General features: G+C 36.2%; 3 protein-coding genes across 5 annotated transcripts; all 3 read left to right on the top strand.

Moving 5' to 3' along the window:
* The first annotated feature begins 3,013 nt into the window (after positions 1 to 3,013).
* Positions 3,014 to 7,279, top strand: LOC117934498 (NF-X1-type zinc finger protein NFXL1). The gene is made up of 2 exons (XM_034856207.1): positions 3,014 to 3,209; positions 3,552 to 7,279. The coding sequence occupies exon 2, from the start codon at positions 3,624 to 3,626 to the stop codon at positions 6,906 to 6,908; it is 3,285 nt and encodes a 1,094-aa protein (XP_034712098.1). The 5' UTR covers positions 3,014 to 3,209; positions 3,552 to 3,623; the 3' UTR covers positions 6,909 to 7,279.
* A 361-nt stretch (positions 7,280 to 7,640) lies between these two features.
* Positions 7,641 to 13,991, top strand: LOC117934499 (potassium transporter 1-like). Of its 2 annotated transcripts, XM_034856208.1 has the most exons (11): positions 7,641 to 8,222; positions 8,309 to 9,000; positions 10,039 to 10,264; positions 10,346 to 10,588; positions 10,731 to 10,784; positions 10,891 to 10,941; positions 11,419 to 11,679; positions 11,820 to 11,872; positions 11,960 to 12,080; positions 12,170 to 12,427; positions 12,723 to 13,991. In XM_034856208.1, the coding sequence occupies exons 2-11, from the start codon at positions 8,953 to 8,955 to the stop codon at positions 13,793 to 13,795; spliced, it is 2,388 nt and encodes a 795-aa protein (XP_034712099.1). In that variant the 5' UTR covers positions 7,641 to 8,222; positions 8,309 to 8,952; the 3' UTR covers positions 13,796 to 13,991. The 2 variants fall into 2 exon arrangements, with proteins under 2 accessions (XP_034712099.1, XP_034712100.1); XM_034856209.1 differs by lacking the exon at positions 8,309 to 9,000 and having other exon boundaries at positions 7,643 to 8,222.
* A 2,792-nt stretch (positions 13,992 to 16,783) lies between these two features.
* LOC117904548 (homeobox protein knotted-1-like 12) lies at positions 16,784 to 24,246 on the top strand. Of its 2 annotated transcripts, XM_034817218.1 has the most exons (4): positions 16,787 to 17,174; positions 17,879 to 17,995; positions 22,362 to 22,512; positions 23,973 to 24,246. In XM_034817218.1, exons 1-4 carry the CDS (start codon positions 16,839 to 16,841, stop codon positions 23,987 to 23,989), a joined length of 621 nt encoding a protein of 206 aa, XP_034673109.1. In that variant the 5' UTR covers positions 16,787 to 16,838; the 3' UTR covers positions 23,990 to 24,246. The 2 variants fall into 2 exon arrangements, with proteins under 2 accessions (XP_034673107.1, XP_034673109.1); XM_034817216.1 differs by lacking the exon at positions 23,973 to 24,246 and having other exon boundaries at positions 16,784 to 17,174; positions 22,362 to 22,538.
* The last annotated feature ends 52 nt before the right edge of the window (positions 24,247 to 24,298 follow it).

Raw genomic sequence — 24,298 nt, 5'->3', positions numbered from 1 at the left:
AAGACCCGCATGTAGTTACCTAATAAAATAAACTCAATTATGAACAAATAAATTATTATTATTATTACTCACAATTCATTTAATTAAAATCATAACCTCTAAGGAGGAAAAGAAAAAGAAAAAGACAAAGGAGTATATCTTGTCAGGGCAATAGGATTGGGCCATTGTTGAAAGTGGCAACAATGGCTTATCATCTCAAAAAATTCCATAGTCTTCTTGTTTGGTTGCTCCAAGGCCCCCATTGTATCTCTATCTTCAATGAAGATACCATCCAACCCATTCACTAAAAGCTCAATCTCAACAAGAGTGTATGGTTCCAAGACTTTCCAAAGGGACCACTTCAAATAATATCAACATTTTCTCTAGAAACAAACATCAAAATAATATTATGGACCCTAGGAAGCATGTCACGTCATTGCATCTTCTAAAGATTCTCTCCTCGACATAAATGATTTTTTAAAAAAAATACTTTAGTGCATCATTGTTGAGATTCTAGGAAGCGCCTAAGCATGAATTCCGGCCTTAGTATGTCTGAAAATTTTCGACTTAAAGAGTCCGATTCAACTTGCATCTAAATTTTTGTTGAGTCCAATCGATCTCTTTAGGATTGGGTTAAGACTAATTTTTTTTTTTTAAAGCTCAAACTTGAGCTATGCTCAAGCCCTGTAGGCTGGCTTGAGCATTGAAGTGGGTTTGACTCGAGCATGGAAGTGGCTCAACCATGGGCTGGCTCATTTTCCACCCAAGCGTTAAAGCCTTGAAAAATATATCCTTGTAGGGAGAAGAACCCATCCCAAACTTGTAATGCATTGCAAGCCCGTGAATTATTTTGGTTAACAATTAGAATTATATTTGTAAATTTCTTGTGCTCAACTGGATTTGGGGCTAAGTTTTCAAGTTTTAGTTGGGCTTAGGACGAGCCCAAAGGCCCACTTAGGCCTACTTGTGTCCAACCTAAACCTTATCCAAAAGCACTTTAAGTATGTCCAGCTTTTGACACCCCAAAAAATCGCTTCAATTCTTGAATTTTTTTTTTCAAATTTTTTTGAAATTGTATTTCAATATTTTCCCTTTTTCTTTTTTTATGTTTTGGGCTCAAACTGCCCCTTTCAGCTGGATCTCGAGTTGGGCTACAAAGCAGATCAACCTCAGCCCAAAGTTGCATGTTGCGCATAATGTAGGTCCATAAAAAAATATTGTTAGATACTACAAATTAAATTGAAATCATAACGTTGGAATTTAAATTTTATAATTTAGAAAAAAAAAATGAACTCCATTGTTTGATTCAAGCATAGGCTTCATCTTGAATTAATTTTGAACTTCCATTGTCCCATAAAACTAGGGCTGGTCCAGGCCAACCCATTCCAGCTTGACCACATCTCATGGTTAGTTGGGCCCATTGGGCTTTCAATCAGCCTGAAGACTGAGGGCTGAACCCAAGCCAAGTGACATGATGTGGTGCGCTATGGGTTACTATATAACTTGAGTCTACGTGACTTTATAATCAAATCTCATTCATTTGTACCACATGTGAAGTCGTATTGATTTGTATCTTGATCCTTGGTCTCATTTTACGTTTTAGGTGGTGTTTGTTTTTTTACTTAATTCTAAATAGAACTTTAATGCTTAATAGTATTAAATATTAGGTTGTTTGTTTTTGTAGTATTTTATTTCTATTAAGTATTAAAAAGTAAAAAAAAAAAACTAATATGTTATTTTTTCTATTTAGAAAAAGTTATATATTTTGGCTTTTTCTATTTAGTAAAAAGTTTATAATAAGCCATGAAAAAATAAAAAAACAAACAACCTAAATTTTAAAACTAAATTGCTTTCAGTAAAAAGCCAAAAAAACAAACACTACCTAGTCTTATTTATTTGTACCTCAATCTCATTACACTCGTGTTCAATAGTTCATGTTTCATTATACATTTTCCATGACTCAAAAATGAAATACAATAGGTTTCAATTTAATACATTAGTTTTCTCCTTATATGTTATGGAAATATTAACGTAAGTTTAAATTAAGCTTAACTTTTCTTATCCTTTAGCCTAAATATAACCCAAATTGAGTTCAAGTTAACAAACACAATTTAATCTTAATTAGAGTATTAAAATTGAAAAAATATCCAAAATCTTCCAAATATCAGATTTGATTTGGGTTGAATGATATTTGGTTTGAGTCACAATCCTACATTACACTTATTGATTCATTTGGACTCGTGAATTATGTTCACAAACAAAATCACTACCAAACGTCCTCCCCCCTCCCCCTTCCCCCCTAAAAAGACCAAATTCCTACTTAGCTATCATATTTAAAGAGGAAAAAAAAATTTAACAACTAAACCAAATTTATATCTTTATATTATATTACCCCATCTAAAATGAAATCTTTATATTTTGTCATCCTTATCTTACATTTCTTGACTTTGCCTGATTGTGTTTTCATAATTTAATCTAGCCTTGATTTGTTTTCCATGTTGTGTAAATCATTCATACCTTATGAACATAAATATTGTATGATATTTAAATTCTTAAATATGTGATCATATATATATATATATATATAGTCGACAACAAATACAATTATATACTTCATTTTTTAGTGTTTTTTCTTTTTTCTTTTAAGGTTGTGCATTCAAGGTATTAATTCCCATTTCTATTATGCTTTATATTAAAAATTTTAATTTTTGGTTATAATTTTCATCATTCTATTTTTTTTTTCTATTAATTTAAAGTGTAAGGGGCTGTTTGGAAAGTATTTTAAAAATTATTTTCTGTTTAATTATTTAATTTTAAAAAAATTTATGTTTGGTAAATTTTGGACTGAACATGGCACCTTCTTATATTTCATTTATCGATGAAATTTTATTGTTTGAAAAAGTGGGTATGCACCAATTGGGTCAAAGCCTTGAATTTGAGTGCTGACCACGCATATTCATACGCTACAAATAAAACGTTTTTGCGTTTGGCCCAAGGCTCTCTCTGTGCCCACTATAAATACTACCAAAACCCGATATTTCCTCTCAGGAGGTCGGTTTATAAACCCAATAAATTTCACCAGGAAACACACAGAAAATCCGAGAAAATTTTCCCTTTTCCTCTCAAGTGGAAAACGCACAATCCGTAGAAGGAGAGAGAGAAAGAGAGATAGAGAGACGAAGGGAGGCCTTTGGGCATTTCTGGAATATTTGATTGGTACTCTTGATCAGGTATTCATTTCTATTTCTCTTTTTTTTTTTTTTTTGCTTTGTTTTCTCTTTTCAATCTGAAGTTAGAATTAGGGTTTGAGCTGTTGGGTTGGAAATTTTCTGTTTTCTTGTTTGAGTTTCCTGGATGCCAAAGAGGGGTTTGTCTATTCCTTTTGCGTTTTTTTGCTTTATTTTACTGTAATTGTGATTTGACTGGCACTATTGTCTTCTTTTTTTTTTTTTGGTTCATTTTTATTTTCCTCGGATACCCAGTTCTTTTTTCGTTTTTTGTTTCCATTTTTTGTGTTATTAAATCATTGATATATCCATTCGTTTGCTTTTCATTTCTTGTTGGTGATACAGTCTTGGAAGGAATTGATTGTGATCATTTTCGTTTCGGTGGATCCTACTTTTGGGGGGCTTGCATATTAGATTATGAGTTTTCAAGCTCGAAATGATCGGAGAGATAGAGCTAGATTTCCCAACCAAACCGGTAGGCAAGCATGGGTCCCTAGAGGATCTGCCCCTCATGCTGTGAATTCACACCCGAACCCGTCATCTGGTTTCAATTCCAATCCGAACGGGATTGGTGGGGACTCAAATTTCAGTTCCGCACCACCGGATGGTCCGAGTAGGGGAGGTTTTGGGTCAAGGAATTATGCAGCTAGACCTTCTAATCAGAGAAGGGAGAGGGTGGATGATCAGGAGGTGAAGGGGCCGAAGGACTTGAATTCAAATTTGCCGCAGCTTGTGCAGGAAATCCAAGAGAAATTGATGAAGGGGAGTGTTGAATGTATGATTTGTTATGATATGGTCAGGAGATCAGCTCCCATTTGGTCTTGCTCGAGCTGTTATTCAATTTTCCATTTGAATTGTATCAAGAAATGGGCCCGGGCGCCTACCTCTAGTGATTTTTCTGTTGAGAAGAATCAGGGGGTCAACTGGCGATGCCCTGGATGTCAATCAGTGCAGCTCACAGCTTCAAAGGAGATTCGGTATGTTTGCTTCTGTGGAAAGAGGTCTGACCCGCCTTCGGATTTGTATTTGACACCTCATTCTTGTGGAGAGCCTTGTGGGAAGCCACTCAATCGAGAGATTATAGGTTCTGGTGAGAGTAATGAGGATTTTTGCCCCCATGTCTGTGTCTTGCAATGCCACCCAGGTCCATGCCCTCCGTGTAAGGCTTTTGCACCGCCTCGATTGTGCCCTTGTCGGAAGAAAACAATTACAACACGATGCTCTGATCGGAAATCTGTTCTCACTTGTGGTCAGCGTTGTGATAAACTCCTTGAATGTGGGCGTCACCGTTGTGAGCGCATGTGCCATGTTGGTGCTTGTGATCCTTGTCAGGTTCTGGTCAATGCCTCTTGCTTTTGCAAGAACACGGTGGAGGTTGTTCTTTGTGGGTCCATGGCTGTGAAGGGAGAACTAAAAGCAGAGGATGGTGTTTTCTCATGTCGTTGGATCTGTGGAAAGGAGCTTTTCTGTGGAAATCACGATTGTGATGAAATTTGTCATCCAGGGCCATGTGGGGATTGCAACTTAATGCCAAGCAGGATTAGGACATGCTATTGCGGTAAAACATCATTGCAGGAGGAACGGCGTAGCTGTTTGGACCCAATTCCAACCTGTCTTCAGATCTGTGGCAAGCCCCTCCCTTGTGGAATGCACTTCTGTAAGGACACATGCCATGCTGGGGATTGTGCACCATGTTTGGTGCTTGTCAATCAAAAATGCCGTTGTGGATCAACATCTCGAACTGTAGAATGCTACAAAACCACGGCGGAGGAGAAATTTACCTGTGAGAAGCCTTGTGGGCGGAAGAAGAACTGTGGAAGGCACCGTTGTAGTGAACGGTGCTGTCCTCTCTCTAATTCTGGCAATGTTCTCTCTGGTGATTGGGATCCGCACTTATGTTCAATGACATGTGGAAAGAAACTAAGGTGTGGACAGCACTCTTGTGAAAATCTTTGCCATAGTGGCCATTGCCCTCCTTGCCTTGAAACAATCTTTACTGATTTAACATGTGCATGTGGGAGAACTTCAATCGCTCCTCCATTGCCTTGTGGTACCCCCACTCCATCATGTCAGTACCCATGCTCAGTTCCTCAGCCATGTGGTCATTTATCTTCTCACAGCTGCCACTTTGGAGACTGCCCACCTTGTTCAGTTCCTATAGCCAAGGAGTGCATTGGTGGACATGTGGTTCTCAGGAACATCCCTTGTGGGTCAAGGGATATTAGATGTAACAAGCTTTGCGGCAAGACCAGGCAATGTGGTATGCATGCTTGTGGGAGAACTTGTCACCCTCCTCCTTGTGATTCTTCCTGTGCATCTGGCTCTGGTTTGAAGTCTTCATGTGGCCAGACATGTGGTGCTCCGAGGAGAGATTGCAGGCATACATGCACTGCCCCTTGTCACCCTTCATCTCCTTGTCCTGATTCAAGATGTAATTTCCCTGTCACAATCACCTGTTCTTGTGGCCGAATAAGTGCAACTGTTCCTTGTGATGCTGGAGGCAGCAGTGTGGGGTTTAATGGTGATACAGTCTCTGAAGCTTCCATTATCCAAAAGTTGCCAGTACCACTTCAACCTGTGGAAGCAAATGGCAGGAAAATTCCTCTTGGACAGAGGAAGCTTGCCTGTGATGATGAATGTGCAAAACAGGAACGGAAACGAGTTCTTGCAGATGCTTTTGATATCACCCCCCCAAACTTGGATGCCCTTCATTTTGGTGAGAATTCTGTTGTTTCTGAATTGCTTGCAGATCTTTTTAGGCGTGATCCAAAGTGGGTGTTGTCTGTGGAAGAAAGATGCAAGTTTTTGGTCCTAGGGAAAACCAGAGGAACTACCAGTAGTCTTAGGGTTCACGTTTTCTGTCCAATGCTGAAGGAAAAGAGAGATGCTGTAAGGCTGATAGCTGAGAGGTGGAAGCTTTCAGTTAATTCTGCTGGGTGGGAGCCAAAGCGTTTTATTGTTGTTCATGTTACGCCCAAATCCAAAATCCCAGCTCGTGTGCTTGGTGCTAAGGGTTCCACCCCCTTAAATGTGTTAAATCCTCCGGTTTTTGATCCATTGGTAGATATGGATCCCAGGCTTGTTGTTTCTTTACTTGATTTGCCAAGGGACGCAGATATAAGTGCATTGGTTCTGAGGTTTGGTGGGGAGTGTGAACTAGTTTGGTTGAATGACAAGAATGCGCTGGCCGTGTTTAGTGATCCAGCCCGAGCAGCAACTGCGATGAGGAGGTTAGATCATGGATCAGTGTATCATGGTGCTGTTGTGATCCCTCAAAATGGCATTGCACCAGTGGCTTCACAAGGTGCCAATGCCTGGGGAGGAGCAGCAGGGGGAATGGCCAAGGAGGGCCGTAATCAATGGAAGAAGGCAGTGGTTCAGGAGTCTGGTTGGAGTGAGAGTTCCTGGGGTGGTGAAGACTGGTCAGCTGGTTCTGTGGATCTGCAGGCATCTGTTTGGAAAGGGAAGGAATCCCCCATTGTTGCTTCTGTAAACCGATGGAATGTTTTAGAGCCTGAATCGGTTTCAAGCTCATCTACCTCTTCTGTCAAAACCGAGGATTCCGGAAAAAGAGTGGGAAATCAATCTGTGCCCGGTTTGGAACCAAGTCCAAGTCATTCAAATTCAGCAGAGACAGAAGGAGATACAAGCGAAGCAGATGCATCAGAAGTAGTAGATGACTGGGAAAAGGCTTATGAATGAGAAAATATAGAACAAAAAAGGAAACATCATCTTCCTCAGAATTGAAAAGTTCTAGACAGATAGATGAGTAACTTTTATAGCTTACCCTGCCGGTCTTTTTGGTTTCCTTTTTCCCCCCTTTTTGGTGAGATTTCTTTCCCTCGGATTGTGGGAAAACAAAGGTTTTGGACTTGTGGTGTTGGTTACAATACCCAATAGCATTGGATGGTCTCAATAGTTTCGATCTATCGGGGAATTGTAGAGGCAGCATGTACCTATGTTGTATGGAAGAAATATTAATGCTGTAAAAGTGAATCCTTGTTATATTGAAGACATTAAAACCTACCAGCATATTCTGGCTGTGATTTGAGTTGGCCTAAAAGTTTCCCCAATTTGTATTAATACATGATAGTAGTGGTGGAGGTGAAATCAGAAAAATTGATAGAACTAATCCAATTCAACCAAAATTGAATAAATTGATTTGATTTTCAATAACCATTTTTCATTTTCTCAGCAACCAAGCATCTTTGTAATATAAGCTATCGAGGGAAGGAAAAAAAATCCCACTCTCCTAAAAAAAAAATATATATATATATATATACACACACAAAACAGTGGTCACCCCGTGGAAATCAAAATCCAGAAGAAAAAAAAAAAAAGGCCACAAACAAACAAAAAAGTCCGCATGTGGGAGGGTCCCGTAGCTCAACTTGTCAATGCAAATGCTGGGCAGCGTGTTGACAAAAGCAATCAAAGTTTATGGATGATTTTAGATCCACAAAAGCCTTCGTTTTTTCTTCAAACTTCATTGGTATCTACAAGCACGATACTCAAAATACTGAGAGATCCTTGAATAGAAGTGCCACATGGAAGATAAATCATTCAAATACGTGTCAACGCGAAGACACAATGGCCTGCAGAGGAAAATATTGAAAATGAAGTGAATATAAAAAGAGGAGGAAAATGGGGGAGATTCAGTGTGTAGGTGTCACAATCACATGTGGGGTGTTCCTCAATCACCCAAATCCCACACGGAATGCCATGTGATTTGGTTTACATCCTTATTATTTCAAATCCCCAGAGGCCCACCACCACCCAACCGCTCTTTCCCTCTATTTATATTAAACCACTCACAACAAGAATGTTACACTCATTTCCTCTCAACCATGGTGATAAATCCAACACTCAGTTCCAAAAATGAGAATATTACAATGTGATCTAGCTCTGAGCTTGCCTCTATAAGTTCACTTCATCTGAATTGCTGTTCTTGTAGTTATCTGTTGTCCATCCACCATGAATCCTCAACCGAGCTCTGGGTCCTCTCATGACTTCAAGGTAAAGCAAAAATGGGTTTTAATTGTTGTGTTTTTTTTGGTTTTGGGTCTTTTCTTTTGGTTCACTTGTGTTTGTTTGATGAGTAGTTTTGAATGCACTTTGTGGGTTCTCTTGTTGATGAAGAGCCAAGCTGTGGAGGTTAACGATTGGGGGATCTGGCCTTGGTATTCTCAGATTCATTGGTGTTTGAGTTACTGGGAATGATATTGGTTTAGCTCATCACAAGCCCTTTCATTCTTCTTTTATCAATTCTGCTCGTCAAATTAGTGATTGAAGTATCAAGTTCTACCATTGAATGGGTCCCAACTAGTGTAATGAGGCTTGGTTTTAGTTTGGAAATTATTGTGAAAATGATGAAAGAAGGGAAAAAAAGGTGGAAAGAGAAAGGAAAGGAAAAGAAAGAATAAGTTGGAGGTGCAGAAAATTTTCTTTCACTCTTCCTCAACCATTCCACACTTTCTATGGAAAATGGGAGGCTCCAAAAATATATAAATTTGCCCCAGCTTCCATTATATTTTTCCTTCCCATTTTCCATCACAATCAAACATGTGAAATTGGCATTCCTTTTAACTTTGTTCCCCCTTTTAGTCTCCTTTGGGGTGTTTAAGTTCACGAATAATCCTATTAAAGTCAATTGCTTCATCACCTGGGTTAAAGACCTAGAATTTGCCCAGGGTATGGGTTTTGAGTTGTGAAGGGCTCCTTATATTGTATTTATCTTGGTGTTACCATGGAATCTTATTCAGTTATTGGAGCTCTTGCGCATACTTTTGGTTGGGTAAGTTGTTAATCATCACTTTGGCTTATACATAATTGCAGATCATGGGTTGCATAATCTTTTCTGTTTTTTCTTCTGATTGATGATACACAAATTAGAAAAATCATCATGGCTTATTCAGTTATTGTTTTATAGTTGTAAAGTCATGGTGTCAGTAGCTCCAGTGAGGAAACAATTTGAATTTAAGTTGTGAGATTTATTTCATTTTTTTGGTTTATTGGTATGAAAACCTTAAGCACACCAATGGAAATTCTATGGAGAAGTAACAGAAGTTCCAAAATTTAAAGTAAAATCCACATCTTAACATCACCAGCTGATTCAACTGTACAACTCTCAAGCTACTCTAGAAATGTGCTCTTTATGAACTGGTGTTTACTCCAGCACTCAAAAGGATTGCAAAACTGCAATTTTTCCTGACTACTGCTGCCACAAATGGCAAAGAGGAGAGGGATGTCACTAGGCCTATTTGTTCTAGTGGTTGGTACAAAACAGACTTAGATTTTCTATTTTAGAGACTTTTGGCTTTACAGAGTGGTTTAATGATGACGAGATAGTTAAAGGATATCAATATATAGGGTGATGCCGAGATTGTGATTTATATTTTAAAGGGACTTTAGAATTCAGGAAGATAATTTTCCTAGAAGTTTCCTTTTGTTCTGTTCCATGATCATGAGAGATGTGCTTTTCTGAGATTGTATTCATTTGGGAATCCCATTACAATATTTCTTACAACTTGGTGTTTAATGTGCACCATAGAGATGAAAAAGCTAGATATATATTGCATATGTACAGATGTCAATAGAATATGTGCTTACCCTATTAACTACAGTACTTCTAGTATGAAACATATTTTGTAGTGGTGCTCTGGTACTGATTCAAGAGGAAATTTACATTCCCCTCATCAATATGGGACAGTCTTTATTTCTCACTACAGGCCTTACCTTCTATCATTCTTTCTCTCTCCTTTTTTTTTTTTTATGTTGGTAACTAGTTTTAGTTCAAATGTGTTATAACTGAGACATAATTGTCAAAATGCAGAAAGAGACATGGAGGCATACATTCCTTTTGGCATTTCAAAGCCTCGGAATAGTTTATGGTCGCTTGAGTACTGCTCCACTATATGTATTTATGTCAATTCCAAGAGAGGATATAATATCAGAACAGAGGGTATATGAGCTCTTCTCCTTTGTGTTCTGGACTATGACCATCATTCCTCTACTGAAGTATGCCTTCATAGTATTGAGAGCTGATGACAATGGAGAGGGTAAATTTCTTAATTATCACTCACCCGAAAGAATCATTTTAACAGGATGATAACACAAAGAATTGGTTAATTTTCATGCAGGTGGTACTTTTGCTTTATACTCATTGCTTTGCCGGCATGCCAAAGTGGGTCTGCATCCAAATGATAGAAGTGCTAATGAAGTTATGAAAAGCATAAGTGCACCTGCTTCTAAGACCAAGGTGGAATCAAGAGCCAGAAGGGCCATTGAAAAACATAAAAGCAGTCACTATTTGATGTTGTTTTTGGCTCTGTTCGGGTCTTGCATGGTGATTGGCGATGGGGTACTGACCCCAGCTATTTCTGGTCTGGCAGTCTAGCCCAATCAACTTCTCATCAATTTATTTTGCATAGATTTCTTGATTAATTTGAGCATTCTCCTATATTTTATTTGATTCATGTCCATTTAGATCGACTGACTTGGTTTAGTTGTATTTTCAATTGCCAGTGTTATCAGCTTCATCAGGATTTGAACGATCGATGTCTCATATAGCTCATAAAAGTAAGAGTTTGCAGTAAAATTAGATATAAAAGAAATGTTATATCATGGATCACTTAATTGCTATTAACCATCAAACTGATATTCAATATCTTGTGTTTTTGGCCAGTTGCCTCCTCACAAAGAGTGGGGGACGACATAGCAAAAGCCTTCAAAAGATGTAAGTCCTCTAGCACGAAATCACATTTTCTTTGATTGGGTATTATGTTTGTGAGCCCCTTTTTTTTTTTTTTTTTGGTCATTTCCTTAATCAGTGCATTTATGGGAACTTTCTGTCACCTCTGAGTTGTATTGTTCTGTTCTCCATAAAAATTTACTGAGCTCAATAAGGCTCCACTTCTGTTTTGTTTCATTTTTTTTCTCTCTCGTTTTGGTGTCCATTTTTTAAGTTCATATTGGAAGCATGGTTTTTTAACTCAGTATAAGCATTGATTGATGATGCTCAAGTCTGTCTAAAGATCAACTTTCAGTTTGGATTCTTCAAAGTTCAAACAATGTGGATGCAACTTCCTTTGTGGTTAACATCCCATTTTAACATGATTTTCTTTTATTGCATTTTCTATGGATTCAGATATTGAATTATCATTAATTATGCCCCCTAACTGGTCTACCAATTCTTTTTTGTTCTATTCTTCAGATGTTCCGGTCCCCTTTGCATGTGCTATATTGGTAGGCCTTTTCACACTGCAACACTATGGGACTCATAAAATTGGGTTTTTATTTGCACCGATCATTGTTATTTGGCTCTTCTTCATCAGCGGGGTGGGTTTATACAATATCTTTTATTCGGACCATCAAATCATCTATGCAGTCTCCCCAGTATACATGTACAGATTTATGAGGAACTTCGACCATCAAGGTTGGAGGTCATTAGGCAGCATCCTTCTATCTGTAGCAGGTTAGCATGTACCACTTACTCTATTCTTCTTGAGTAATTTTCTTGTAGTCTTTATTGTTCTATGTATTTACACCAGAGGACTAGTATTTGGAAATAGCCATTTTTACTGATTGATTCTCTTGACACTAAACCTTTTACAGGATCAGAGGCTATGTTTGCAGATCTTGGCCATTTCTCAAAGAAATCACTGAAGGTAATTGAATTGCTCATGTTGTACCACTGTTAATGTGAAGTGTCCTTTACAACTTCAGTAAACTAGTACACGATGTCTCTTCTGCAGATTACTTTTGTCTGCTTGATTTATCCAGCCCTGATTTTATGTTATGCGGGTCAAGCTGCATTTATCTCTAAAAACTGGCGTGTGTTTGAAGATGTTACTTATCTTAGTGAATCAGTACCTGGTAAGATGTGTCTTGCTTTCTGTTTGTTCCTGCAGCTGTCTCACCTGGAAATTTTTATTTCTTACTCATCTGATGCATGCCAAGTGCAGGAGCCTTTCTTCGCCATATTGTCGTATTGTTGTCTCTTCTTGCTTCTGCTGTTGGAAGCCAAGCAACCATTACTGCCAGTTTCTCTGTCATAAACCAGTGCCTGGCACTCGGTTGTTTTCCCAGAGTAAAAGTTATTCATACATCAGATACTATGAATGGGCGGGTTTATATTCCAGATGTCAACTGGTTATTGATGATTCTCAGCCTTGGCATTGTAATAGCTTTCCAAGACATTGCACGAATTGGAAATGCAACAGGTAGATTCTAACTATATCCTCCCTCTCTTTGGAACGTTATAGAGGCTCTTAAAACTTTGGGATTTGAGAACATGGCTCGAAGTCCAAGAAGTAATCATGAAACCATGAATAAGTTGAGAAACATTACAAAACATTAGATAAGGAGGATATCGATTTGCTATAAATCTATGATAGGATAGTATCATAATTTTGCCTCAGGTTTTTTCTAGCAAAAAATGTGTGGGACTTCCTCAAAATTTAGGAAAATTGAATTAAGAGGGTTGTATCTAATAAACTCTGATTGATTCCTCTGCAGGTCTAGCTATAATTTCTGGAATGCTAGTAACCACTTGTCTGATGTCGCTTGTAATCACATTGTACTGGGAGAAGAGTCTGTTTGTCTCTGCATGCTTTTTATTATCTTTTGGCTTGGTTGAGATAATGTATCTGTCAGCATGTATGTCAAACTTTCACAAGGGAGCATGGTATCTAGTTGTTCTTTTCGTATTTTCCATGACAATCATGCTTTCATGGCACTATGGCATCATGAAGAAGTATGAGTTTGATTTACAGAATAAGGTGTCCATGGAATGGATTACAGAGATGAGCCCTGGTCTTGGGGTCTCCAGGGTCCCTGGAATTGGCTTCATCTACACTGATATTGTGTCAGGAATCCCAGCTTTTTTCTCCCACTTCATTACAAATCTTCCTGCATATCACCAAGTGCTGATCTTTGTGTCATTCAAGTCCTTACCAGTGCCTTGTGTCCCCCAAAAGCAGAGGTATCTCATAGGGAGGCTTGGCGCCAAGGACTATAAAGTTTACCGATGTATTGTAAGATATGGATACTGTGATAACATCAGGGACACAGATGATTTTGAGGATCAGATTATCCGTTGTATTGGAGAATTCATTGCTTTGGAAGAAAATGATTTGGAATCCTTGACCTCCCCAGAAGGAAGAATGATTGTTGTTGGAAACCCAATGCTGGATGGAAATGCCTTGGTTCCCATCCCTGAAATGAATTCAAATTTGGCCTCTCCAAGGTTGTCAAACAATGGAACTCAGAGAACCCTGTCTAGTGATTCAATTGAGAGTGCATCTGCTCCTGTCACAAAAAGAAAGGTCAGATTCATGTTGCCTCCAGAGAGCCCCAAAATGCAGGTTTCTGTCAGGGCAGAACTCCAAGAACTAGTTGATGCCAGGGAGAGCGGCACTGCATATTTCTTGGGCCAGTCACATCTGAAAGTGCGTGATGGCTCAAGCTTTCTGAAGAGATTCCTGATCATGACCTATGTTTTTCTTGATAAGAACTGCCGTGAGCCTCCGGTAGCACTCAACATTCCTCATGCTGCTCTTGTAGAGGTTGGTATGGTCTATACCATATGAATCGTAAAGCATCGACATTTCACTCTTCTTTGCTCTTTGCTTACAAAATATGTGCCTATGCAGCTTGATTTAGATGATCACATGAATGAAAAATCATTGTTGCTAGACTCATTTCATTTTCTTCACAATTCTTTTCTGTTCTGGTTGGCCAATGCTGATAAGACAGAAAATAGAAGATAATTTTGATATGTTTCAATCCTAGATTGTTGGAAGACTCCATTTTCTCCTGTATCTTCTTAGAAATAGTATGCAGCAGAAGTGCAAATGAATTGGAAGACCCACTTGGAAGAAAATCTGTTGAATGCAAAATCACAAAGAAGGGCATCCTGCCCGCGACCGTGCCTCGCACACGGGCGAGGGTGGCTCGAGGCGGCCCTCTCAAACAAACAAAGAACCCCGGTGTGAAATGCGTCAAGGGGCTTGAACAAAGCAGCTTGCTCCCGTCACCCCAATTCCAGGCGCGTCGGTGAGGCATTGTCATTTGCATGCATAAACAACTCTTGGCAATGGATATTTAGGCACTTGCATCAATGAAGAACGAAGTAAAATGCACATTCAATCATCAACTAATATTATATATGTCGTAGGTTCAAATACTAATAATTTAAATTTTTAGGAAAATTAGTTATATGGAAGATGCATTCCAAAGAGGACTTGAAATATAGCAGGATTGAATGGCGGAAAGACCAAGATCCATGTTGTCTTATTGGTGTATATGGGATCATTGTATCAAGGGCTAGCCATATGAAATTTGGGCAAAGCCCCATTGGCTTGATCCATCAAGTGCGAAAATTCTTTACCTATGTTTAATTGGATCCAATTCTTGGAGGAAAATAGTTGGACTAATGGAATTTGAAATGAAAGGAATCCAATTTTGATTAGTTCTTTTGATTCCCCAACTTCATTTTCTTTATATAACCAACAATGGCACACTAGGCCTTCATTGTCATATCATGATACAAAGGGGGGCCAAAAAAATTGGCCTAGGTCTTAAACCCTACTTGGGATAGTGTTTAACTTCTACATTTAAATTTTATATTGAAAAATATGTTTTAAAATGTTTTTATCAAAGATAAGAATAATTATGATATTGTTTTAAAAAATTAATTAAATAAAAATATTTTTTTGCATCATTGCTTAAAGAAAAAGTATGAATCTTTTCCCCAAGAATGGGGAAGCCTAATATACTTGGACATGCCTAGCCCAATTGGGCTAGGAACAAGCAGGCCCAATCAAAGTGATCCAGTCATTCTTGACTGCAATGGGCTATGAGGCCCATGGGTCCCATCACCCACTTTGGCAAGATCCAATCAAGGGTGGGATTGGCAGATCACTCTCAATCCCCATAAAAGTTTGGAAATATAGAAAAAGAATAAAAATAAGAAAAACTTCATAAATATGCCACTCTTTTTCTCTCTCCTTATTTTCTATCTCTCAAATTCTCAAGTTACCACAGAGCCTGCCCTTGTTTTTCATTCTCATTTCCTTTGTGGATAAAGATCTTATGAAGCGGGTAACTCCACAACCAAGAATGACAACGGGGTGGGTTCGAAACGGTCGCCCTCATCCCAACTCTATCATATTTATTAAAAACAATTCACATCTCCGTCTCATTTAAAAAATTAAACAGAGCGGGGCGGATATAGGAATTTTTCATACCCATCCCACCCTATCCCGTTTAGCCTTTTTTTTTCTTTTTTTTTCTTTTTTAATTACTTAAAATTTTTTAATTACATTAAAATAAATATATTTTATAAATAATAAAATTATTATATTTTTTATAACTTATTTTATTAATTTTTATTATTATTATTTATATATTAAAAATAGTAAAATAAAATTTTAAATTAAATTAATTTTAAAATTAATTTTATATATAATCGAGACTGGGGCGGGGCAATACCCGAACTCTTCCCAAACCCGCCCCGGGTTTAAAAAAAAAATCATATACCCGTTTATTAAATTTAAACCCCGTCACATTAGATACAGGACAGGACGGGATGGATAAGTGACAAAACCCTTCCTGTTGCCATCCCTATCCACAACTTGTCCTTTTTTTTCACCTCTATCTTTTTCTCTCCTATTTTTTCTCTTTATTTTCTCTCTCAAATTCTTAAGGTACCACACAGCCTGCCCTTGTTTTTCACTCCCATTTGCTTTGTGGATAAGGTCTTATGAAGGGAGTACTCCACAACCTGTCCTTGTTTTTCATTCTCGACACTTTATCTCTCTCAGAAGAACTGTTGGCCACACGTTGAATGGAGTAGGTGATTCTACTAAAAATTATTTTTTTTATTATTAATATATCATCAGACTATTAAAACATTTTGGTAACTTATACCCAAATACCAAACAATTTAATTTTTAAAATATTTTTAATAAAAAAAATATTTTAGCAAGAATCAGTCCAAAATTGCATTTTAAAATCTCTTAAAAATCAATTTATGATAATGCATATTAGAGTTTAAAGGGGTGTGACTTGTAAGCACTTTAATCATTGAAAGCAATGAAAGGCTTTTTGAAACACGTCTGTTACTTTCATTTTCTAAAATGAAAATTTGCTTTCATTTTCAGAGGGCCCAAGAGATATAGCTTTTTAGATTTCCAAAATGGCTAGAGAGCTTCCTCCCAATGCAAGATTCCATGCGTACAGCATTGAAGAAAAATGAAAAGAGCTTGAAACAAGAGAAAATGATAAACAGTAGTACATTTAACATTCCCTTGAACAACAAAAATGAGAGAATAAAGAGAAGCTCCCACTTTGAACAGTAACGAATTTTGAATTTGTTGCAATGCCTGAAGAGAGAGAGAGAGAGAAAGCGAGAGAGAGGAATAAGCAGTACAAAAAGAGAGGAAAAAAAAGGCAGAAATATAACTGACCAAAATATTAAGTAGATGTACTAACAAAGCATCCCCATTGTTCGAGAAACCCCATGAAGAGTTCCTTTCGCTCATGTAAAAAGAGAGTAAAGAGATGAAGCAAAAAGGTGAAGTGTTTGATGGGTGTTTTTCTGAGGGATGTCATTCATCATAAAATATATGCATGCATGCATATATGGGCCAATTGGTTACTGCCAAAGATGGGGAGGCTGTGCTATACTGTGGGTTTATCTTATTTGTTTGTACACCTTTGTATTCTTTCATGGCTATGGGTTGTAATAAAAAGTGCAGTACTCATGAGAGGAGGGATTTGGAGGGTTTTGTTTTCTTGAGTGGAGATATGGAGAGTGATGGGAGTAGTGATGAGAATGGGGAGAGGGTTAGTGGTGGAGGAGGGAGATTAGAAGAAGAAGAAGAAGAAAGGAAGATGCTGAAGAGGAGAATCTCTTGCCATCCTCTTTATGGGTTTTTGGTTGAGGCTCACTTGGACTGCTTGAAGGTCTCTCTCTCTCTCACTGTGTGCGTGTGTGTGTGTATGCCTGTATGCTTAAGAAACCATATTCTTGGGCTTTTGGCTGAGGCTCACTTAGACTGCTTGAAGGTTTTTCTCTTTCTCCCTCCCTCTGCTTGTAGAAACCATTTGCTTGATAAAGGAACCTGCACAACTCTCTCTCTCTCTCTCTCTCTCTCTCTCTCTGTATATGCCAGTATGCTTAAGAAATTAATCATATTTTTGCCACAGGAACCTGTCCTTGTGTGTGTTTCTCTTTCTCTCTGCATGCCTAAAAAGGAACCTGCTTTCATGATCAAGGTGTGGAACATCTGATGAACAATCTTTACATATAAAATGCTAAATTACACAAAACCCTTTTCTCTTTTTCTTTTCAAACATAATTTAATTTAAACTCCCCGGAAAAAGTCATTTCAAAGTGAATAGCATTACTCTAACCCAAAAGAAGAGTTGACCAAGAAAGACTACTCTCCTCTATTCACTTGAGCATCATTTTTCTAGTTTGAGAATATTTGGTAGGTGGATTAATTGGCATTTTTTTCCATGAGGAAGCAGAGTCTGAGTGAATGATCCATGCAGCTGATGCAGGAAAATTTATGTTTTATAAGCATTTTTACACCATATGACTCCATTTTTTTTTCCTTGTTTTTTCTCTCTTTTTTTTTATTTTTTATTTTTTATATTATTTTCAGGTGGGTTTAGGCAGCAATGATGGAAAACCTGGAAAAAGTCATAAGAGTGATGAGAAAAAGAGACATAATCAACCCAGTTTGAGCATGTATAGTCAGTCAGAGCTAGACCACTTCATGGTAATTACTTCTCTACCAAGACTTTGTTAAAAATAAAATAAAATAAAAAAAATCATATTTTTCCATTTTCTCTCCAGGAAAATACCACTGTCTTTTAATGTTCTAATTAATCACTCTCTAATTTGGTTATTCAACAAGCACAGTCCCATAAGATCTTATTTTAAAACAAACAAACAAGAAATAATTCAAACCAAAAAGAAGAAGAAGAAGAAGAAGAAGAAGAAGAAGAAGAAGAAACCTAATTAGTTAAAGAGTTGATTCATAAGAGTTAAAAATAGGATTTAGAAACCAATAAACCATGCTCATATACTGGAGTTTAATGAGTCTAGATTAAGCATGATATATGATTAGATTAAATAGACAACGAAATCTGAAGAAAATGATTTTCTGATATTAATTTCTTTAGCTACCACAGAGTTTATATATCATTCTCAAATGACAACAGAAAAGCTCATGAACCAATAGCTAACAGACACATGCTTAACTCCCTAACTAAATTCCAACCATTTAACTATTTTTCTCAACATTCCCCCTCAAACTTAGAGGAGTATACTTTCTACTTTGAGTTTGTCTCTTAATTCTAAGAATCTGGTACTGGACCGAGCTTTGGTTAAAATGTCTATTACTTGGTCTTGTGAAGGTATATGTTCAACTTCAATTCTTTTTCGCGACACCTTCTTCCATATGAAGTATAAATCAAGTTCAATATGTGTTGATAAAGAAATTACAAAAATACAAATGAAAACACACAGATTTAACGTGGTTTGACAAATTGTCTACATTTACAGAAATAAGGAAGAAGACTTTCATTATATCTAAATTATGGTTATATACAAGAGTATTTATACTAAATCTCGGGTATTGAAATTTTAAAAATACCCCTGAACTGTACCACGAGCCCCTCAACCTATCATTCGCTCTTAACAATAAAAATACAAATTTGAATGGCAAATACCGTCATTCCACTCCGACATTTGCCCCTTTTTCTCCATATGTCTTTCACTCAGTATGAGTCACATACTACAACAATATGCTTCATTCTGTCATATTGAATTGGGATTGACAAAAACATAATAGTGCTAAGATTATCACACTATAGCACAGGTTGCTTCACATTAGAAATTTGTAATTCAGTCAATAAGGCTTGCAACTAGGTGGCTTCTGCAATTAAATTAGCAAGACTCATGTATTCAGCTTCAATGCTGGACCTAGAGATTGTATGTTGCTTCTTTGAATGTCAGGACACCAGATTTGAACTAAGGAACACACAAAAACCAGATGTTGATCTTCTATCATCATAATCTGAAGCCCAATCAGCATCACAAAATCCCACCAAATTCAAATTGATACACTTCCTCAAATGTAGTCCATAATCAATAGTTCAGTATTGAAGTATTCTTTTTACTATCTTCCAGTGTGACTCTAAAGGGTTCTGCATGAATAGGAAAACTCTATTTACACTACATGAGATTTCAGGTCAGCTTATCGTAGCATATTGTAATGTTCCAACTGTTGACCTATAAAGCTGAGCATCTCTAACTCCTTCACTCCCATGAGAAAAGGGCTTTTTACCATAGACCATAGGAGTACATATCCCTTTAGCTCCTTGCATCTTGGCTCTATAAAGTAAAGTAGTCAAGTATTTGGTTTGGGACAAGTGCAACCCCTCCTTTGTGTTCTTAACCTGAATTCCCAAAAAATAGTTGATCTCTCCAAGATCCTTTAATGCAAAGACCATATTAAGTTTAAATATTAGCTCCTCAATCATCACAATGTTGCTACATGTAACTAAGATATCATCTATGCATACTAGAATGAAAGTAGAATGATAAGAGGTTATTCTAGTAAAGAGTGATTGATCTGCCTTGGCTAAAACAAAACCAAACTGAATTAATGCAATGTGAAGTTTCAAACCATGCTCAGGGTGCTTACTTCAAGCCATCAAGAGAGCTTTATGAAGTTTGCATACCAACTTTCCTTCTTTTGGATTTTTAAACTCGGGAGGCAACTCCATGAAGAGTTCTTCTTGTAATTCCCCATTTAGAAAAGCATTGTTCACATCAAGTTGGCATATGGGTCACTCCCTTGTGAATGCAATAGTAAGAACAGTCCTAATAGTTGTAGGTTTTACCACTAGACTAAATGTCTTAGCGAAATCAAAACCAGTTGTGGGATGAAACCCCTGTGCCACTAAGCGAGCCTTGTACATCTGAATTGTCCCATATGAGTTCTCTCTGACCTTAAAAACCCACTTACAGCCAATCGCACGTCTACCAAGTGGTAATGGAACTAAGGACCAAGTCCTATTTCTCATTAAATCCAAGATTTCATCTGTCATAGCAACCTTCCAACTTTCATGTTGAAGAGCAACTTCCACACTCACAAGTTCCTTAGTAGCAGTGGCAACCAATATTTTATGTTTAAAGATGACAAACTTTGCTCTAGTCTGCCTAGGATGAACATTTTGACTAGCAACTTGACCAACAACCTGCATATTTCTCATTTTTGTTCTAATCTATTTTTGCTAAAAATTTAAATTTAAATTTTTTATAAGTTTTAGTATTTTATATGTGGGAAATGTGCATAATTAAAATTTTCTTCTTTTATTTTCTTGAATTTTTCTGTTAATGAACATGTATGGATGCATGCATGCATGGATGTGTATGTCTCAATATTTCCAGTATCTACTGTCTCTATTATTACTCTCACTCTCATGACAGAGACTTGTGGCAGTGGAAATCATCTTTTTCATTTTGCTCCCATCACCTCTCTTTGGAAATTTTTATATACTCAGTCCTTCACTTTAACTCTTTCACTTTTACTTCTCAAATTTTGCTTTTGATTATTTTTTTTATTTTATTTTTTTGGGTGGGAAAAGTTGATTGAATTTTGTACTGAATATTCCAGAAGGTGGAAGGAGAATTTTCTTTGCATGCAAAATCCTATTTTCAAGTACTGAGGTAAAAGGATTAATGAAAAAATGAATGTAGAATTCAAAAAATCCAGTGTTCTTTTCCTTTTTGTCATCTTTTTGCAAGTCCGGGTGAAATCTCAATGTCAATAAAACAATTTTCAAAAATAAGTTTTAGAAAACAGTTTTTTGAAACAAATTTTTAATTATTTTGAATAACAAAATTTTGGTTGGGAACTTAAACATGAGAAATGGGTTTATTGACTTATTCAGGTAAAGACAAGACTTCTTGTGTTTATATAATACTATAATTTTTAATCGATTTTCCATGTTTTAAATTTATTCTAAAAATATCTATAAATTATTTTTAATAAAAAAACTTATTGAAGTTCAAAAAATATTTTAAAAAACTAACTATTTTCAAAATCCCCCCTCAAACCAAAAAATTATTGAGCTTGGTAATCATTTTTAAAAACAATTTCAAAAAATAGTTTTTAAGAAAAGTTTTTTAAAAATGTTCTATAATGTTTTGTAAAATAAATATCTATTTAAAAATATAAAATGTTTTTTTACTTGTTTTCTATGTTTTTAAAATAACTTTCATATATATTACTTTATTTTTAATCATTTTTTATATTTATGTAATTATTTTTAAAATAAATGAAAACAACTTAAACATGTTCTTTAAATATATCATTTTTTTTTCTTAAAAGTTAAAAACAGAAAATAATTTCCTATTTTCTAATTATCAGAAGTAATTTTTTTTTTTCAAATTCTAAAAAATAAAAAACTATTTTTAAAAACCAATTACCAAAGAAGCTCTCAACCTTCTTTCTACCTAAAAATAAATTCATTATTCTTTGCCCAAGACTAGATTTCTAGCTTCCCCACTGCTCAATGATTTTATTTTTTTTCAATCAATTCTTAGATTTTTTTTGTTTCTTGCAAAGTTTGAGATAGAGAAAACAAAAGGAAAAAAGAGGAGGAGAAAAGAAAAGGGTAATAAAAAATTATAAATTGTTCTCTTATTCAATTGTCATGAAATAATAATAATAATAATAATAATAATAATAATAATAATAATAAATAAAAAGAAGAAGAAGAAGAAAATGGATTTTCCTTTTTCAAAATAAAGGAATTTTTTTTTAACAATTTTCCTTTTTTTCTTAATATTTCCTTGCCTCCTTAGATTATTCAAAAGCAAGAAAATTATAATCTTAATTTCAATAGTGCTTTATTGTTAAACAAATCCTAAAAACACTCATTAGCCATAAATACATCTCTAGTCTAACATTAATAGAAGGGTCATTTTCCTAATTTGCTAATGAGATTTGTCATTGAAATCTTTATGTCAGAAGAACTTTTTTTATTTTTTTATTTTTATTTTTTATTTTAGGGTTCCATTTTCTTCATTCTTTTGGTCTACTAATAATCAGAGACTGGTGACATGGACAGGAAGCATATTGCACAACACTGACCAAACTGAAAGAAGCAATGGAAGAACCTCAACAAGAAACCTTGGCTTTCATTAATAGCATGCAATCACAACTTGAGGAACTCTCTGGGAGCCAACATGAACCACCCCAACCTCCCACCATTTCTTCTGGTAAGTTAAAACTTACACTTGTTTGACAACACTTTCAAAAATAATTCTAGAAGAATAGGTTTTAAAAACAGTTATCAATTGTTTTCAAAACAAAATTCTAATTAAGAACTCAAATTGAAACATACAAAAGTTCCTGCAATATCAGAACATTCTACAAAAATATACCTGAAAATATCTCAAAAACCATCCACAAGTTCTCAAAAAAATATTTTCTATTAAAAATTTGTCAAACATAAATTTTAATTTTGAAAACCATTTTCTGTTTTAAAAAACATACATCTACTTTTAAGAACAGTTTCCAAAGGATGTGAAGTGTAATCATCTCAATGAGGCACTAAAACCTCTTGGCTTTGGATGTGTTTCCTTCTAAACCACCCAACACAATATTTTATCACCAAATCAAGGCCCCTTCTTGTTCCAAGTTCTCAGTAGTTGAAACCATTAAGCCCTACTACAAATACAGTCATTAGCATCAATCTAGAAAGCATATCTGAGGATGATAGATGGAGATGTATTTGACTCCTATGATCATGAAGATCAGTAGAGAAGATAGATTTTTTCACTGCCTCCAAAGGAGATTATTGAGGCAGACACCCTTTTTGCCTCATCCTTGCCTCAGCCTCAAGGAGGCATGGCTGAGGTAGAGAAGGGAGCCATCTTCCTCTGCTTGGCTGAAGATGGGAATCTATAGCCGAAGCCAATATCCATCCTTGGCCTGAAATGGAGTTCAAGCCACAAAGATTATCCACAGATACATGTTATTATTCTAGAGGGTCCAATATCCCAGCATTATAGCCTTGTTTGGGAAAAGTTCTCAAAACGCTAAAAGTTGTGTTTAAGGTTCAATCTCATAACTCCCAACGTGATTAAAGACCCATGCTTTTCCTCAAACATGATAAAAGAAGTAGATTTTTTGTTTAATGAAAAATTCTAAGATATCATAATTATCCTTTAATTAAAGCATTTTTAAGTTAATATTCTCAAACAAAAGTTCAATCACACTGTAATAGTAAGTACTTCAACTCCTATTTCTAGTGTTAAATGTTTTCTCAAATAGGGCCTACATGTATCATTGGATAGCACGACACAGTTACAAAGCATCTAAATAGGATGATCATGCAATTAGAAGTGTATTTGTTCTTCAGGAGCTTCTTTCACTAATCAGTGTTTTCCATGTGAACAAAGGTATAATCAACAGCATACATCAAGTTCACCTTCCTATTTGTTTGCTTTTGATCCATCAAAGATCAGGGCAATTCCAACTGCAAAAAGAAAAGCAGCAACCTTTTGAACAACAAACAAGGGTCAAATATTTTCTTTTAATCCACTCTAGGTTCACCAGTTTGTCAGACCAAATATGCCAAATCATAGACATAACTAAGATATTTGCATCTACTATATGTTATAGCTGCTAAACTAGACATGAATGTTGACTTATTTAATTGGACCTTGTATTGTAGGAGAAAGAACTGAATGAGGATGGAATTGGTGGAGTCATTCAGGTAAGTGTATCCTGTAAGCAGTAGTAGACATAGCCACAGGGCATAGGAACATAAAATTTGGTGTACTTTTATGACTCCTTCCCTGTAAACTTCTTATTTTCGGTTTCTTTTTGGTACCTGTATGTTTGATGTTATGGGAGATACTAGGAGCTTAGCTTCGCCCATTGCAATGGAAAAGGACCAGTACAGGGATGACTAGGTTTCTTAGTCTGACGAAATAAGTTTTGAGCTAGTCTGGATGCATGTGATCAAGAAGTGTATTACACACGAAGTAGCATACAACA

The sequence above is a fragment of the Vitis riparia genome, chromosome 17 (assembly GCF_004353265.1).
Source record: "Vitis riparia cultivar Riparia Gloire de Montpellier isolate 1030 chromosome 17, EGFV_Vit.rip_1.0, whole genome shotgun sequence".
Lineage (NCBI taxonomy): Eukaryota > Viridiplantae > Streptophyta > Magnoliopsida > Vitales > Vitaceae > Vitis > Vitis riparia.
The sequence above is the reverse complement of the archived record's forward strand: the minus strand, read 5'-3'. Positions and strand labels throughout refer to the sequence as shown.

What these genes read in the sequence shown, in the direction of transcription:
- LOC117934498 (XM_034856207.1), top strand. Translation starts at nt 3,624, where the DNA reads ATGAGTTTTCAAGCTCGAAATGATCGGAGAGATAGAGCTAGATTTCCC.
- LOC117934499 (XM_034856208.1), top strand. Translation starts at nt 8,953, where the DNA reads ATGGAATCTTATTCAGTTATTGGAGCTCTTGCGCATACTTTTGGTTGG. An exon ending in GTCTCATATAGCTCATAAAA is followed by an intron (nt 10,785 to 10,890) that starts GTAAGAGTTTGC and finishes GTTTTTGGCCAG; the next exon opens with TTGCCTCCTCACAAAGAGTG. An exon ending in TCTTAGTGAATCAGTACCTG is followed by an intron (nt 12,081 to 12,169) that starts GTAAGATGTGTC and finishes TGCCAAGTGCAG; the next exon opens with GAGCCTTTCTTCGCCATATT.
- LOC117904548 (XM_034817216.1), top strand. Translation starts at nt 16,839, where the DNA reads ATGCATGCATATATGGGCCAATTGGTTACTGCCAAAGATGGGGAGGCT. An exon ending in CTCACTTGGACTGCTTGAAG is followed by an intron (nt 17,175 to 17,878) that starts GTCTCTCTCTCT and finishes TATTATTTTCAG; the next exon opens with GTGGGTTTAGGCAGCAATGA. An exon ending in CAGAGCTAGACCACTTCATG is followed by an intron (nt 17,996 to 22,361) that starts GTAATTACTTCT and finishes TGACATGGACAG; the next exon opens with GAAGCATATTGCACAACACT.